Source organism: Corythoichthys intestinalis, chromosome 14 (genome assembly GCF_030265065.1).
Source record: "Corythoichthys intestinalis isolate RoL2023-P3 chromosome 14, ASM3026506v1, whole genome shotgun sequence".
Classification (NCBI taxonomy): domain Eukaryota; kingdom Metazoa; phylum Chordata; class Actinopteri; order Syngnathiformes; family Syngnathidae; genus Corythoichthys; species Corythoichthys intestinalis.
In genome coordinates, this window is record NC_080408.1 from 42,392,381 (window position 1) to 42,410,041 (window position 17,661).

The following is a 17,661-nucleotide window of genomic DNA, read 5'->3' on the forward strand; positions in this document are numbered from 1 at the left end:
ATTCTGATCATTTCCATTGCTAGCAAACATCCTACATTAATGGGAAAAAAGTAAACTTTACTGATTGGTTGTTTAAGCTTGCTTGGAGGAGAGCAAATGTAAAAAATGTTTCACATTGCCCCAGTCTCCCCTATGTATATTAATCTCAGCGCATAGTTTTTAGTTCCACTGCACATTTAGTTTAAACGTGAAGCCCGAATGATATCAGTAAATAATGTGATTTAAATTTGAGCTGTTCAGTCGACTTATCGCAAAAATCTGTGAAGAACCATCTGATCTATCAAAATAATCTGTTGTACTAGACCTACTTTTAGGAGTAACTAGCAGTATGGCCCAGCGTAGCTCAGGTGAAAAGTGACATTTGTTTCGAATTAATTTTCTACACTAAATGGAGGCCTAGAGTACAAACCCATCTAAAAACATCCTTATACACATAAAGTACAACTGTGTAAAATTTCGTCAAAATCCAACCAGCAGTTTCGGCGTCCATAAAACACGAACACAGTCACACTAATAAACTCACCGTTATAGAGATTAAGATATCCAGCCGAAATGAATCCATTAGTAATATTCCTCCCAATTTTTTTTTTTTTAATCCAGCGTCTTTTTTGTGGAGCTTTCAAAGCCACAACATATCATTGCAGCACATTTAAATTTGTACATGAAACCGTAAAGTTTGAAAGCCAACTGCAACATTGCAATTGCAAGAGACTTGTCTTTTACCTCCAAAATTAGGGATTTTTTATGCTAATTTTGAGTTTAAATTTACGCACTAAATTGAAGCCTGCAGAGATCAAACCCATCAAAGAACATTTGCAGACACTAGTAGTACAAATGTGCACATTTTCAAGAAAATCGGTCAAGCCGTATCAGAGTCCATAGTAAACGAACACACACACAAATTTATATATACATTTAGATAATAGCACTACCACGAAGTCCAGCTGCTAGGATTTTTTTTTATTGATCCCTCGTTTGAGCAAATCTGGCATCACAAGATTACAGCACATTGCACACAACTAATACCAGACGGGCAGAAAACAGCTATTTACAAGTTATGACAGGGAGGGCATTCTTGAGTCATATACACGTTTACAGCCAGAGCAAAACACAAACAATAGCAACACAAACCACTCAGAGGCTGGGGGGAAAAAACAACCTTTGATTTAGTATTCGGTGTATTCCATTTACTGCCTTTTGGAAAGAGTTGCCAGTACAAGACAAACTGTACTTTTAATTCCTTTCTTCACGGCATGTTATTGCTCTGTGAGAACAGTCTGCTGTTACAGTGGAATGCTTTAAAAAGTTACATAACTGATATGGAAAAGACAAGCTGCCCACCAAACGCCTGGAATGTTTTGTCTCGAGTTTGTAAACACTGACATGTTAAACCAAACAAACAAAAAGGGAGCATAATAAAGACGATGCAGATTAGAATTCAACATTACAGGAAGAATGAGACGTGAAAAATAGTTATAAATAATACAAAAAAGTAATAAAAGCGACACCATATTCTCACATGCACACCACACACACACAGGCAAACCAAACTAAATTCAAGTTTTAACATTGGACCTGCATGCAAAAAAATAAATAGTTCTTTCCCATAAAACAGACCGAGTAGGAGCTGATGTGCTGGCAAGTCTAAGGTGACAAAAAAAAAAAAAAAAAAAAAAAAAACTTGTCAGATGTGACAACCTGCCCGGTTAACCAGCAACACCAACGACATGCACCTTAACGATGGAATCCAGCATTAAAAAGCATATTTATGTATAATGTATTATCTCCATTTTATATGCATCTTTATGTGCATAGCTATTGGCTTTATATATAGTCATACATTTATTTATTCACTACTTTCATAACGCTAGGGATCTTTCAGGTGAAATATTTCACAAAATTTTGAAGGTCATCTACTTTTAGGCCACACGGGGCAACAATGAGGCGCTTACCCACCAGCCCTTACTTCCATCGTTCTCTCGGTGACATGCGCATGCAGTCGCGACCCACAGCAAGGCACTCTAAAGCGACCATGCCAGCAGACAACCCAAAAAGCAAATGTTAGCTTAGATAGATAGCCAACCAACCGCATGTTGCCACTGTGAAAGATGACCACGGATGCGAACAGAATCGCTCCAAATTTCTTATCTAACGGAGGGTTGATGGGCTCACTCCACATTTTAGTCATAGATTTGTCTTTTTTCATATTCATGTTTTTATGAACAAGAACTTTAAAAGTCAGCCCGCATTTTAGCAGAAATTTGACCTGCAAAAAATATCCCTAAAAGTTTGTGAGTAGCATCAGGCTAGACTATTTCATGTCGTCTGATCTCTGTTCTTTTTTTTTTTTTTTTTTTTTAATTAACTGGTGGTTTCCATACAATGTCTACTATTGTATAGTAGGATTAAGCTAGCAGTCTTTCAAAAAATGTCATTTTGAATTTTACTGCACAATGTGTGTAATTTTCTTAGCTTTAGAGTTGACCACATCCTGAGTGTAATAAACCACCTAAAAGTATCAACATTGGATTCTTTTTGAGGAAATGCTCAAAATCTGCCATGTTCACGTCACCCAGCCCACCCATTTCTACTGTAGTGATAAAACTTTGGGGAAAAACAAAACCATATTAAGCTATAATATTCAACACTGAGGGTCTGCGCATCAAAACCTAAATTGATGCCACAGCCTACTTTAAAGAAGCGTGTTCTTAAGTTAAAAAGCTTGAAAGGCGCAACATAAAATCTTAAATAACATTTCATACACAGGATCCATTGTCTTTTGCTTTAAGTTTCCGTCATAAATTATACAAACACTTGGACTGATGAATCTTTGATCAACTTGGATATAAACTGCTCAGTGGGACAATGGGGGAAAAAAATGGAGGGGACTAGAGGCGTGAATGTGAATGGCAGGAAGGGTTGTGACCAAACTACAGACAACAATGGATTTTGTGTGTTGGGGTCAACACGGAAACATGAGCATGTTAAAAGAGCACTCATCCCGTGACTCAATTAGCAGTATGCTGTGAGGATAATATAGATCTCATAGAGCAGATCTTTGGGAATCGACTGTTTATGAAGAGGAAGTAGGTTCGTTAGTCTCAGCAGCAGTCAGCTCGGGGGGTGGGGGGGTGTATTCAATAAATGCGTGGCTGTTGACATGACCAACGGATAAGATACATTAAAAAAGGGATTGACTATGGGTTCCAGGATGGGAGATGTAGTGCGTGTGTGTGCATTGCATTTAGCAAGCGCAGTCCTGATGGGACCTCTGCGGCTGCTCAGTGAGCTGCGGCCCTTGTTTGGTTCCGGTGACGGAGGGGTCATTGTTGTCCAAGCTCTCAGACATCCTTTCGCAGATGATGTCCACTAGCCTCTCAAAGGTTTGCTTCACGTTGATGTTATCTTTGGCGCTCGCTTCAAAGTGCTCAAAACCTGTCAGCCCGTAGGAGGAGACAAACATTGAGAGACGTCAAATCTATTCGGACTGGGATGGATGGCATTGAATGATCATGCTTCGGAGTACTAAACATTTGTGTCAAAGACTACACTGTAGTCCATAGTAATTTCCATCAGAGGGCCATTAAGTCTTTTAACTAGAATCAAATAATCGATGAACAAATGAATCAAACTATTTTGAACTTCACTTTATTGGTTTTCTTTAAAAAACAAACTTTGAAACAGTAAATATCTTTTTTCAAATTTGGAAAAAAAACAAAAACTGGAATGGTACCTCAAGATACGAAACTAATTCGATCCAGAGTGGCTTTCGTATGTTGATTTTTTTTCGTATAATGAATTGCATTTTTCATGTGAATCGCCTAATTCATTTCAAGCTCTACTAAAAACACATTAAATTTGCTGCCATCTCCTCGGATTGCCCGTCTTTATTTGTAATGCTTTGTCACCCCCTAGTGGAATTTATGTGTAACTGTTTAACGCTCATTCTACAGATGTCATCAAATGACTACTTGAGCTCATAGCGAAGACAGTGCTATGCGACGGGCTAACTTCAGCAGCAATTGCTTGCCATTTTATTCCGTTGTTTTTGCCTTGTTAAAGGGTATGAAAACACTAAGCGGCTGTGAGATATCAATAGAACCGTTATGTGGCAAGATAACAAATATTAATAAAGTTAACAAAAAAATAAATCGCATTCATGAGCAATTATCGAAAATATATCGAAAATTACGAACATTTCCGAAAGTATTCCGGAAACAGCCGAATGGGGCGGAGACGTCATAACAAGGAAACAAAAGGTCGAGGCAGGTGCCATCGTTGTTTATCGACGAGGGAGTTGCGTTCGTGTTTTATCAAAAAATCGCTAAAATGGTTCAAACCTGTCATGCTATGTGGTTTACAAATAGCCATTTGTCGCAATGTAGTACCCATGAGTTCCCGAACGCGAGAAAAAGAGCTGGACTACGCAGACAATGAGTAAAGTTCGTCAGTGTTAAGAGGGCTAATTTTGCAGACCCAACCTCCGGTACGGTTTTGTGTGGTGCGCATTTTACACCTGAAAGCTATACGAACTATGGACAAATGAAATCAGGTTTTGCTAAGAAATTGCTGCTGAAAGCAGATGCGGTGCCCATCTACACGCGCAGCCACCTAAATGTCCCGAGATAACAAGAAAGAGGACGATGACTGGCTCTGATGAGACCACCCCACCACCCCAGGCAAAGCAAAGGAGGGAAATGGCCAGGGTGAGTACTCTTTTATAATAAAAAACATATCACGCATTGGATATAGGACTGGACACATGTATAAATTATCGCTCGTAAAATATATAGAACAAATCCTCTAATCCCATTCATATTTGTGTCGGTTGGCAGAGCGAAAACCGATGATAGCACATTAAATGATAATTATTCTATACGTTACTTTATTTTGCGGTCACGGTGTATCAGCTTCACAAAAAGAAATGCAAAACAAACCATTCGGTGTTTCTGTTGCCGCCGGTGCTTCATCAGTGTGATTGCTCCCCTCAATGATCCTTTCATTAGGCTGCATTGGCTTTCGTTTGAGCTCAAATTGATAACCCAAAACACCAAAGAAAGGTTCATAACTCTCCTCGTCACCATTAGAAGAATGTTCGTTACATCGGATTCGTCGCTGCAACTAGAAACAAAATTGTCCGCCATCATCGCCGCCATTCAGTACTAAGCACTGAGCCAGTTGTTTCCTTATAGTGACGTCACGCACACAATATGCTAGATTTCCGGGATCTCGGGGGCGGGTCGTTTTAGCTTGTACAATCGACCTAATTTCTATAATTTTCTTGGTGTTGCGATGTGTGTAATTACACGAAGTGGCATGATATGAATTCAAAAGGCATCCGTTGATGGACAAATGATGGAATATTAGCATTTCCCCAGGTGTTGTCATACCCTTTAAAGCATCACTTATAAGTTAAATTTCTTTGCTTCATATACATGAGCATTGTGTAGCACATTGTGGTGTGTATATTTTGTTAACATTTATAGTCAAATGTAGTTATGGTTTTAGGAGTTAGAACTCAATTACCCAGCGTGCAAAGTGATTACCTATGGAGCCACGGGGTTTTGTATACAAAGAAGTGTACGCTGCACTGCGTGACTGGTAGAGTGAAAACGAAACTGTTCATTAAGTGTTTGAGCATGATTTTCATGCCTCGTCTGCTTATTAGAATAATAAGACGAACAACAGCACTAGTTATAGTATTGGATTGCTACGAACAGGAATTATCTATTACATTACGTATCATCTTTCGGATTATGAATCAATTTTCGTAATGTGAAGCGAAAAAAAAAAGCTTGAAAATCTTTTTGTGAAACTAATTTATCATATCTCGAGGTATTTTGACTAGGGCTGTCAAAATTATCGCGTTAACGCGCGGTAATTAATTTTTTAAATTAATCATGTTAAAATATTTGACGCAATTAACGCACATGTCCCGCTCAGAAAGTATTTTGCCTTTTGGTAAGTTTTACAGCAAGGCTTTTTTTGCTGTCCAACAGCGAACTCTTGTGGTCGCTTTGCGACATGGTTTATTATTTTCTTCTTTTCTTTCTTCATTATGGCTGCACGACGTCTCGGGCTGATAATGTTGTGCTTATATGATCCTTGGACAAGATTTGTCCGTAAGTATGGTTGTTGTAAAGAATGTACATATTATGTTAGTAAGCGAAATGTTATATTTTTTGTATGAGACGCTTCTTGTTTATGTTTAGTGAACCTGTATAGCGTGCTAAGCTAACGTTGTTGCTAAAGCAATGCTTGTGTACTTTTATTTTGTAGTTTTACGACGGTCTAAAGAGGACAATGGTTTGAGGTCATTTTATTAATAAACCAGATGAAAAAGGAAGAAGTCTAATTATTAAGGCGTCGTTCACTAGCTGTCTAGCTTTGGAAATAGTAGACGCTTCGGAGTGAGGACAGCATAGACAGATTTAAATGACAGTAGAGTGAAATGCCCACTACAGTCCTTATGTACCGTATGTTGAATGTATATATTCATCTTGTGTCTTATCTTTCCATTCCAACAATTTATTTTACAGAATATATATATAATTTACAGAAAAATATGGCATATTTTATAGATGGTTTGAATTGCGATTAATTAATTTTTAAGCTGTAATTAACTCGATTAAAAATTTTAATCGTTTGACAGTCCTAATTTTGACATTTTAAAAAAACGGGACATTTATTTAAAAAATAGGCTGGAAATGTTAATATTTTCTGATTTCTGTACAGTGATACCTCTACATACAAATTTAATTCGTTCCAGTACCTGGTTTGTAAATTGAAATGGTCGTATGTCGAGCGGGATTTTCCCATAAGAATATATCATAATTCGATTAGTTCGTTCCGCAGCCCAAAAACCTACGCTAGATCTTTCATAAATACTCCTGGTACAATTACAAATAGTGATTACACATAGCAAAACAAAAAAATTATAAATACAAAAAAAAAGAGAGTAAGAATTATTATGTAACGAATCGGGTTGTAATGTGGCGGTTGTGTTTTGCATGCTGTTCCTGAACGCACAGTGTGACTGACGACAAGAGTGAGTGTGGAAGAGTAGGGAGTTATTACTTTCTCATATTGTTGTTGGCATCGGCTACAGCGGACAGCGTGTTGTGTTGCACAAGTTCTGAAATAAATTATTAAAAACCTGACTAAGTTGAAGACTTCTTTGCCGATGTTACAATAATAATTGTCACCTTGGCGATGTAAAAGCGCTTTGAGCGCCTTGGAAGGTGGAAAAGCGCTATATAAATATAACACCAACACCAACCAACCAACTAATAAAGACTAGCGAACGGAGGAGGATCGTAGACATATTCCGGCCTTATTGTCCTGGCAGTTCACTGACGCGCACAAAACGCTCATATTTTTCTATCATTTCAATCTTAATTTCAATGGTAAGCATAACCTTTTCCATCGCCTGCACTAACCTTCTTGTGACCAATCTTGATTTCTCTCACAAGAAAATCCACTGTGCGTCCGTCTTGCGGAAAAACAATGAAATTGTGACTCTGTCATAAATCCTTCTATTTCGAGCATGTCGTCATATAATGAGACAAATGACGAGTAGAATTTGATTTCAATTATGTCGATGCAATCGGATGTCAGGGTACCACTGAAGTCCCCAATCTTTTCTTGAGAAGTTCAGAAATTACTGTATATTTACATTTCCTTTTAATGAAAAAACTATAGATGCACATGATTTATTTTCGCAGGCCACATAAAATGGCACGGCGGGTCGGATATGATCCAACAAAGGCCCTTGAATCGTATCGAATAATGGCAGACAATAGTATTCCCAAATATTGTATCATCCAACGACTCAATATCATATCGTCATGAAACTGTTGATGAACACCCCTAAAGTGAACATTTTGAAAACATCAACTATGATCATCAGTATGCCGATTTTTATTGACACTTACCAAGCTGTTCTGACAGCTGCCGGCCCCTTTCTGTGGCCACCACACGTTCATCTTCCATATCAACCTTGTTCCCCACCAGGAGCACCTGAGCATTGTCCCACGAGTAGGTCTTGATCTGAGTGGACCTGTGAAGGTACAAAACACACGATGACATTTGCTAAACTTGCCATGCCCTAACCTAGCATAAAACAATAAGACACTGAGGCTTGGGATCTTTTTCTACCCTCTCAATATAGTTGATAGAATTGTTTGTTCAGGTGTACCTAATGTTGCAGTCGATATGTGCAATGTCAACAAGGCAACCAAACAGGTTTCAAACAAATATTTACCCTATTTTGGCTAACAAGTGGAATGTTAAAACAAAACCAATAAAGTCCATTCAATTCACTAGATCCGTGATGATCGTAATAGAGTATTTGTGTAGTATCATAAAGTCTTGTCACGAGGACTAAAGTATTAACATAGGATAGTGCTGCTAGGCAACAACAGTACATAAATACGCCACACAAGTGTCTTCTCACCAGTCTTGCACAGCGTTGAAGGACTCTTCATTGGTAATGTCATACATGAGGATGAAGCCCATGGCTCCTCTGTAATAGGCTGTGGTGATGGTCCTGTATCGCTCCTGGCCAGCCGTGTCCTGCAACAACACCAAACACAAACTCACCATACCAACTGAGAACATCAAGCATGGGAATGTGGATGCCATTTCACAGAAAGGTGGCTTTAGTATGCCTGAATTTGAGCAAATACCAGCCCGGGACCCCTAAATGACATTGGCCGCCTTACCCAAATCTGCAGCTTTATCCTCTTGTCATTCCTGTAGATGGTCTTGACTTTGAAGTCGATGCCCACCGTGCTGACAAAGGCCGGCGTGAACGAGTCGTCCGCGTAGCGGAAGAGGAAGGACGTCTTGCCAACGCTGCTGTTGCCGATGATAAGAATTTTAAACATGTAGTCAAAGTTCTGGTCCGAGGACTCCTTTTGTCCGTATGTGGCATTTGCAGACGCCATCTATAAGAACAGGGTTAAAAAAATTTAATAAACACACTGATCAGTGAGTAGAAGCAATTAATGAAAAAAAGCATTGGAAAGTCTAAGATCTCAAGATTTGCAAAATTAAATGTTGCATTCACGCAGGGGTGTCAGTACACGATCTTGTCAAATACAGTGGTACCTCTACATACGAAGTTAATTCGTTCCTTGTTTGTAAGTTGAAATGGTCGAATCTCGAGCAGGATTTTCCCATTAGAATGCATTATAATTCCATTAATTTGTTCCACAGCCCGAAAACCTACACTAAATCCTTAATAAATACTGCTGGCACTATTGCAAATAGCAATTACAGAGAGCAAAACAAATAAATTAAATAAAAATCGTAAAAATAATAACAGTAATAATAATAAAAATACCTTTAATAATGTAACGAATCGGGTTCTCATTTGGCAGATGTGTTTTGCGTGGTGTACCGGAGTGAGTGAGGGCTTTTTACATTACATTTCATGTTCTGCTGTTTACGTCAGCTGCGGCAAACAGTAGGCATGTTTTGTTGCACAAGTCCTGAAATAAATGATTAAAAACCTGACGAAGCTGGCGATTTCTTTGGCGATAATGCAATAATAATAAATGTCACCTTAACTTATAAAGACCTGTGAACGGAGGAGGACCGTCATTTCCATCCTCATTTCAATGGTAAAAAACCACCTTTTTTCCCCACCTGCACATTCTTGGGATTCGTGTTGATTTCTTTCACAACAATATCCGCCTTGCATCAGTCTTACAGAAAAACAAACTGCGGCGCTGTCATAAATCATCGTATTTTGAGCAGGTCGTCGGATGTAGAAACAAAGGGCGAGTCAAATTTTACGTCGGATGTCGAAAAGCTTGTGTGTCAAAGCGATCGTATGTTGAGGTACTAGAGATGTCCCGATCGATTGGGTCCGATCACGTCATTTTCAAAGTATCAGAATCGGCAAAAAAATATCGGCCATGCCTTTTTTTAATATATATATATATATATTAGAGCTGTCCCGACTAGTCGACATCGTCGACGTCATCGATGACGTAAATCCGTCGACGAGCACAACATCCCGTCGACGGTTAATGAAGGGTTAAAAAAATATATGCGTGGAAAGTTCAGAATGTTTGACGCTCTGTATGCAAGCGGGGAAAGCGGCACAAAGCCAAAAAAGCGCACCAGACTGTCCAAAACATTGACTTATTTCAAAGAAACAAAGGAGGGAACACTCTTGTGTCCTGTCTCTTCAACGCCAAGCTTGGCTGCACGTCAGCCGTGAATAAACACCCAAAGCGCCGTTACCCAGTTTGTAAGTCAATCTAACTAACTAATGACATGTTTTATTGAAGTTGCTAAGCCTGTCACGATATGCAATGAGTCCATTTATCGCACGGCAAATAAAAATGAGGGCGGTAATTTTCACGGCTGCCTTTTATAGCTGCGCACGTGCGTGCGTGCATACATTGGTGCGTGCGTGCTGATGGCATATGAGTCTCAAGTTCCTTTGTCTTATCAACACGCTGTAGAATTAAAGTTCAGACATACAAAATAAGAAAACACATCTATATTAAACACTAACGTTAGCACTGCTACACTGAGGTGAATGGGGGAAAAAGGCAACTTACTTTAGCCTGCTATAAAACTTTGGCAGTTGTCTCGCGAAAGCAAACTTGCGGTTAAAAGGTGACACTTCAGACATGAAAAATCGCTGGTTAACAGCATTTGCAAACGAAAAAAATGACCCAAAAATGTATTATTGACACTACATGCAATGACAAAAAGTGCTTTTTTTGAGGAATGTAAAGCTGAAGTTAGCGGTTTAGCGAACGTACTTCCGGTGAACATTTCAAAATAAAAACATGTCATGTTCATCATATAAATAGCGATTTCTGAAGTTAATCCCACATACTTCAGAATTCAGATTCTACACTAAGCCTTTAAAATGACACCCTTTATGAAAAATCTGACTGGCAATGAATAATTATTATAATTATTATAATACTATTATATATAGTACTATGCTAAACTATTAATGCTAGGTGTTTTTTTAAGAATTGTTTTGAATCATGTTGGAAAGGCGAAGTCAGTGTTCTGAATCTGTTTACATTCCATTTTTTGCACTAGTTAATTCTATCAGCATTTGAACTCATTGTTTATTTGTGATTTATTATTGTGATTTACGTGTTTATTTGTACTTTAATAAATAATTTAAGTGTTCCAATATGTTTTTGTGAATTGATAAGCGTCAAAACAATTTCATTGCTAAATTAGTAAAAAAAAAAAAAAATTAAATTATTAGATTAGTCGACTAATCGTAAAAATAGTCGGCTGACTAATCGGGAGAAAATTAGTCGTTTGGGACAGCCCTAATATATATATATTTTAATTAAATCATTTTCTAATTGTGTTTAACGTTACAGACATAATATGTTACATTCATCCAGAGTCTTTAGTTTAGGCTTAAGGTAGGGTTATCAAATTTATCCCGATAACGGCGGTAATTAATTTTTTAAAAAATGTATCACGTTAATAAATTTAACGCAATTAATGCATGCGCTGCACGACCCACTGACGCATTGGCGCGCTCAATCTGTAATAGCGCCGTTTTACCTATGTAGAGAGATAAAAGGCAGCGTAAAATGAGTAGAGTGAATTTTGGCAGCCTTTGGAGCCTTATTTTAATTTGCTAGAGCCTTACAATCCCTCTCCCTACGATTAGAAATATCATGGGAAGCAATGTGGGGAAGCAAGGTAGCAATTGATCTTTTTCTTATCACCTTATGTTATTTCCCAACGCAGAGAAGATAAATCCATTGGTAGCACTACGTACAGTCATGGTTCCACTTCCCATCATGCATTTGGGCATGCCTACAGTATCATTTATTGAAAGCTGAACAAATGCACTAGATGGCAATATTTAGTCACAATATACAAAGTCACAAGTCTTTCTATCCGTAGATCCCTCTCACAGAAAGAATGTTAATAATGTAAATGCCATCTTGAGGATTTATTGTCATAACAAACATATACAGTACTGTATATTGAATGTACTGTATGTTGAATGTATATATTCGTCCGAGTTTTATTAATTTTTTCTTAATGCATTGCCAAAATGTATATGATCGGGAAAAATTATCGGGAATAATTGGAATTGAATTGGGAGCAAAAAAAAAGCAATCGGATCGGGAAATATCGGGGTCGGCAGATACTCAAACTAAAACGATAGGGATTGGATCGGGAGCAAAAAAACATGATCGGAACAACCCTATGAGGTACCACTGTTTTCCCTTTATTTAAAAATAATTATATTTAGTTATTCAGTTAAAAAGGAGCAGTAATTGTTCCCTGATTTTTGGACTATGGATGTTTTATATTAATTTTATTTTAGAGAAAAATACAATGGCCAAAGAAAGAAAGAAAAAAATACCCTATGAGAGCAGGGTTGTAATATTACGAGATTAAAGTCATAATCTTGCGAGAATAAAGTCATTTATTCTACTAATACAAGCTTTCACCTATAATATTTTTTTTCTTCTTTGGTCCCTTGGCCGGATCTGGGCCTCTGGCCGCCGGTTTGAAACCTCTTGACAAAGCAGTAGAACAGAAACGGCGGATGAAAATGAAAAAAGTTGTGGATACTGGATATATTTGAGTTTATAGTGTACTAGTGTGGACCCTATTAGTCGATAATCAGAGCACTATGGCCAAATGTGCAGGATGACAACGGAAGTAGCGGGGCTTAACAAGGCTAAGCATCAGATCAACCGTCTGACTGGATCCAAGCAGGCTCCAAGGAAGGCTGGGAAAGCCGAATACGGACAACCATATGGTTCACTAGACCCCTTTATCGCACGAGTCACACACAAAAACAAACAACCAATACGCAACGAAACTGATTAAACACGTTTCGATCATTTTAAGAGACTTCTCACATCGGAGCGTATCCACCGTCAGTAAAATATAGCCAATTGTCACCGGGGAAAACCTGTTCTATTGAGCTGGACGACATTACAAGCACGAGGAAATGCTGTATGAGATGTAATAATGCTGCCAAACAGCTTCGTTGCTGCTATTTATGTGACAGCAGGCGCTAGCTAGGCATCCTTAGCTATGTCAAATGAAGGTTACTCTTCCTTCTTATGGCAACACAAATCAATCCAAAAAGATACGCCGGCTTTCGACAAACCATCAAATAGCAGCGGTAATACAGACTAGGTGAAGCGCTGACATAGCATCATCTGCTTTACCGTGAAATGTTTGTTTTCTTCTCGGCTTCGCTGCAGTAGTTAGCCCGGAGCCTGCCCAGCTTCGCACCTGCAGTAAAGCGTGCGCCTCTTGATTGACAGACCAGGCCTTATTGGGCGGGGCTAAACCCAACTGTAAGAATGATAGACGAGAGTATCCGCCAATCGGAGAGGAGGCATTACGCAGCACCATCCCCTTCCCACTACCACTCCGGAGAACTATGTCGAGTAGGGATTTAACTCATTGCCTGCCGTTGACGGCGATAGACGTCTATCCATTCGGACTGGGGGTTGGCATTTTAGCCTCCAGTCAGTGGCGGTTGTAGGAGTGGGGCTACAGGGGCACTGGCCCCACCTGTAATTCGAATGGCCCCTGAAGTGCCCCTGTTCCGATTTTAGCACAAAGCATTATACAGCACACAACACGTCACTTTTGCTCATTATTAATATTCTTGACGTTGGCAACTGTTGCTAGGCTAAATGCATGTAAATAGTGTACGAACGAGATGTTTACTGAGCTAATCCTACCAATCCTGTCCGAAAATGATGTCCCTGGTGCCAAAATCACTGATAAAGATGTGGAAAAACATACAAATGTTCAGTTAAAGACTGAGTGTCGAGGGCTGAAAAAGATGGGGAAAAGAGCCGACCTGATCCAGAGGTAGCTTTTTTATCGACAACTCTTTCTTGTGTGCATTGCCTTACGCCACTGACAATGACATTCTCCTGTTTCAACAATCTATCCTTGACCACTATATGCCCTGTCTTTTTTATATAGTATATCCTCTGGTTGTCTTATGTCTCTGACTGTTCTTGGGGGCAATTTACAATGCTATTTGTGTAGCGATCGCAAATGCTATTTAGTGACAGCCAACAAACACTTTTAATTTTTTTCATTAATAACAAATCTTAATTCGATAATTTATTTACACTTCTCCCTTACTAAAGTCGTTGCTTTGTTTTTTTTTTTATAATGGAAAAGGTAACAGTGGCAGTCAGATACCTTTTTAATTTTTTGCAGATCATTCATTGTCAGACAGAAGCAGCACAGCAAAACATCACGCTAAAAAATAAGTACAAATATCAAAATGGCTTACCTCTTCATCCTCTGAAGGAAAACGGCCCCCAACAAAATGTTTACTGCATATGAAATGTGAATGGCTTCACCTTGCTGGCGTTAAGCTGGTCTTTTGGACATCCGCGCAAGTTAATCCATTCTTAACATTTTTTACCTCCGATTTTTTGGTTTCGGGAAACGTATGAAAAAAACATCCTTCATATATCATAATGTCTGGAGTCGTTTCTACAAGTTCCATAGCAGCAGTGTTTGATCGGCATGTTCTTTTCTGGAAAGTTACCGGAGAAAAGTAGCAGAAATAACATGGTTTGTATGCGAGGGTGTGCCTATAATGTCACTCTACGATGGAGACGTCACGGTCTAAAAATAGCATTCTTGCGGTATGCTATTGGTGAATCCTTCTTTTCTGAAGTGAGAGAATGAGATAACGTGGTTTCTAGAGTGTTAAATATTAATGGTGCTTTTGGTGTTTGAAATGGCTTTTCAAAAAAGTGATTAAAATTATTGTTCCATGTATTGTATCCTACTTGCACACAATATGATTCAAGGTGCACAATGCAGGATTTATTGCCGAAAAACATGCTACTGCAACTAGATCAAAAATTGACAAGCATAAAATGCCCTTCCCCTTCGGGTTGCTAGAATGCCGCTTCACATTGGAGAATCTGCAGGAAAAGAACTTTAAGGCCATGTCTACACCTAGCAGGGTTTTTTTTTTTTTTTTTTTTTAAACCGAGGATCCTGCCCTAATACATAGGGAAAAAATAATCACGTCCACACCAGCACTTTTGTAGAAAAAAAAAGCTTCCTCGGCCAACCGCATTCATTAATTTTTAAAGTACATTCATAGCAATGGGCGAAAAATAATTATCCATATTACCCCCATCCTTCGCATGTTTTCTTCAATATGAAGCACTGCAAGAGTTTGTAAATAAATGGAAGCAAAAAAGCACCTGTCTAATTTACTCCTAATGTAAACATTGGTCTCATGTGTGACGTAGGGATAAGGTTTGTCGCAGTTGGTGACGTTTCCACAGTTAAATCTTCAGTAATCAGTGTCCACATGATGGTGCCACAAAAGCAGAATTCGCACATCTTCACTAACGGCGCAGTTTTCAAGAACCCTCGTATAAATGTGGATGATAGGCCAAACTGTAGAAAAAAGTTCTTTTTGCCAAATACCTTGCTACATATAGACATGGCCTTAGGCCACAGGTCTCAAACTGATTACAGAAAGGGCCAAGTGGGTGCTGGATTTTGTTCCAACCAATACCTTGCAGAGAGTTTAACCAATGAACTTCCTACTGAAACAAGCAGCACCTGACAAAGTTTAACTGATTACGCATGTAAAAGATCTGATTGGTGAAAAGGTGTCCTCTTCATTGGTTGGAAAGCAAACCTGCACCCATTTGGCCCTTTCTGGAATCGGTTTGACACATGTGCCTTAGGCCACGTGGACGTAATTATTTTTTCCCGACAAATTAGGGCAGGATCTTAAAAAAAAAAACGGCTCAGTGTAGACATGGCCTAAGTTTACAGAGCTATGGCAACCCGGATAAAGACTGGAAACTGATTTTATGATTGGCTGATGATGACCACTGAAGCAAAAGAGAAAGAAATTTGCGACGCGTAAATCGTCTTTTAAAACGTGAAAATCTCCGCTCAGCCATACTAGAAGTATTTCCAAAAAACACGTTTCTTGAATGTCAGTTGAAACATTATGGCCATTTCATGAATAATTGAAGTGCAAATCTTACATTGTGCACCTTTAAATACAATTTTTTACAAACTTGCACAGTGTAAAGCAAAGATGCGTACTGCCTTTTTGACCAAAACAAACACTGAACAAAGATGGCAGCAACACTTGGCCCCTGTGGGTTACATATGCCCCTTCTTGGCTATTTCAGAAAAATCCTAGAACTGCACTACCCCAGTTCAAATGAATTGGACGCGCATTGCTGTCAATGGCAATAAATGTCTTAAACTGGAGCACTGAAATATCATTATTTAATGTCAGCAGTACATGAATTAAAAAAAAGGCACTGATAGCAAAAAAACAGTTCATGTTTACTTTATTTTTTGTGTGTTTTGATTCTATTATTTAACATTGAACAAGTTGCTGAAGTAGCACAGTCAGGGGCGCTGGACGTCATTTACAGCAGGGGGTGCTGAGGATCTTTTTTAGTGTTCCTATCCAAAAACAGACGTTTCGGTCCAAATTTGTCATGCTTGCGTGTTTTCTCCATACTATGCGTGCACAATGGCAGTACACACACATGCTGGATCAGAGAATTCATAATAATAATCTCCAGCTGGGAGAACTACAAGTCTGTCAAGGCCCGCTACAAGTTGACCCAGAAGGTGCTGGCGCCATCTTTGACCGAGAAGCAGAGCGTCGGGCTCATCATGGCGGTCGTCAACCCCTACACGGTCGTCGGGCTGAGGCTCCTCGCCATGACCATGGGCAAGGATGAACACAGGGACACGGCCGACGTCGTGGAGATGTTCCAGATGATGATCTCTGTGTTGAACGGGCAGGGGCAGGACGTGTGCTGGAACTATAAATACCGATGCTTGCTGCGGCCAAGAGCTGCGGACTCCCTGATGTGCAGGAAGGACACGAAGGACCGCAGGTTTAAGTTCCTCTCCTTTGCCATGCACCATAGTGACGGCTTCAGGCACCCGCTGGAGTTCCTGGCGGCCTCAGACCTGACCTTGCAGGGGTACAGGTGCCAGGAGGGACACAGGCTGGCCAACACCATTTTACTGCACATCAGCAGGTCCCTCTTCAACTGTTTTGGTGCGAACTTCTCCAAGGAGGTGACTTCCAAAGCGAGGAAGGGCAAGGCCTTGGAGGGGCTGACCAGCAGGAAGAGGAGCAGAGTCAAATAGGGCAGAAAGAAGATGGCGAGGAACAGGGACTTGTACAAGTCGAGGAAGCTGACCGGAAAACACAAGACCTAGAAAGAGGCTATGTGTATCCTGGTAACACCACACCACTTAATGTCCAATATTCATTTACATGCAATATTCTATGTGCAATATTTATTCACGTGCAATATTAAATGCCTTCACTGTGAAACTGCTGCTACTTCACTTCTATTTGCACATATTCTATGTGCAATACATACTTGCGTGCAATATTCAACCCTAAGGCAAATGTAATTCTTTTTCCAATTAAAGCGCTAAAATCACTAAATATGACACAATCCAGCCTTGTCTAAATTAATGTATTGAACACCTAGACAGTGCAGTCATTTTTCCATCGTAGCTAGCTAAATAGCTAGCTCCGTTCCCATAATGTAGCTCTAATTTGGTTTGGGATTGCTTGAGAAACTTACTTCACCACAAAATACCGTATGTTAAACTAACCCATGATTCCTGCTT

The 17,661-nt window shown here is 39.4% G+C and overlaps 1 protein-coding gene across 1 annotated transcript; it reads right to left on the reverse strand.

The window, feature by feature from the left end:
- Positions 1-1,465: 1,465 nt before the first annotated feature.
- On the reverse strand, positions 1,466-13,351 carry LOC130930260 (ras-related protein Rab-3A-like). The gene is made up of 5 exons (XM_057858086.1): positions 13,200-13,351; positions 8,724-8,948; positions 8,456-8,574; positions 7,935-8,059; positions 1,466-3,435 (listed from the first exon to the last, which is right to left on the reverse strand). The coding sequence occupies exons 2-5, from the start codon at positions 8,946-8,948 to the stop codon at positions 3,245-3,247; spliced, it is 660 nt and encodes a 219-aa protein (XP_057714069.1). The 5' UTR covers positions 13,200-13,351; the 3' UTR covers positions 1,466-3,244.
- Positions 13,352-17,661: the final 4,310 nt, after the last annotated feature.

Excerpts from the sequence above, each read along its gene's own strand:
- LOC130930260 (XM_057858086.1), bottom strand. The coding sequence starts at position 8,948 with ATGGCGTCTGCAAATGCCACATACGGACAAAAGGAGTCCTCGGACCAG. Across the intron at positions 8,575-8,723 it reads GGATAAAGCTGCAGATTTGG|GACACGGCTGGCCAGGAGCG; the intron begins GTAAGGCGGCCA and ends GTGTTGTTGCAG. Across the intron at positions 3,436-7,934 it reads GCAGCTGTCAGAACAGCTTG|GTTTTGAGCACTTTGAAGCG; the intron begins GTAAGTGTCAAT and ends ACGGGCTGACAG.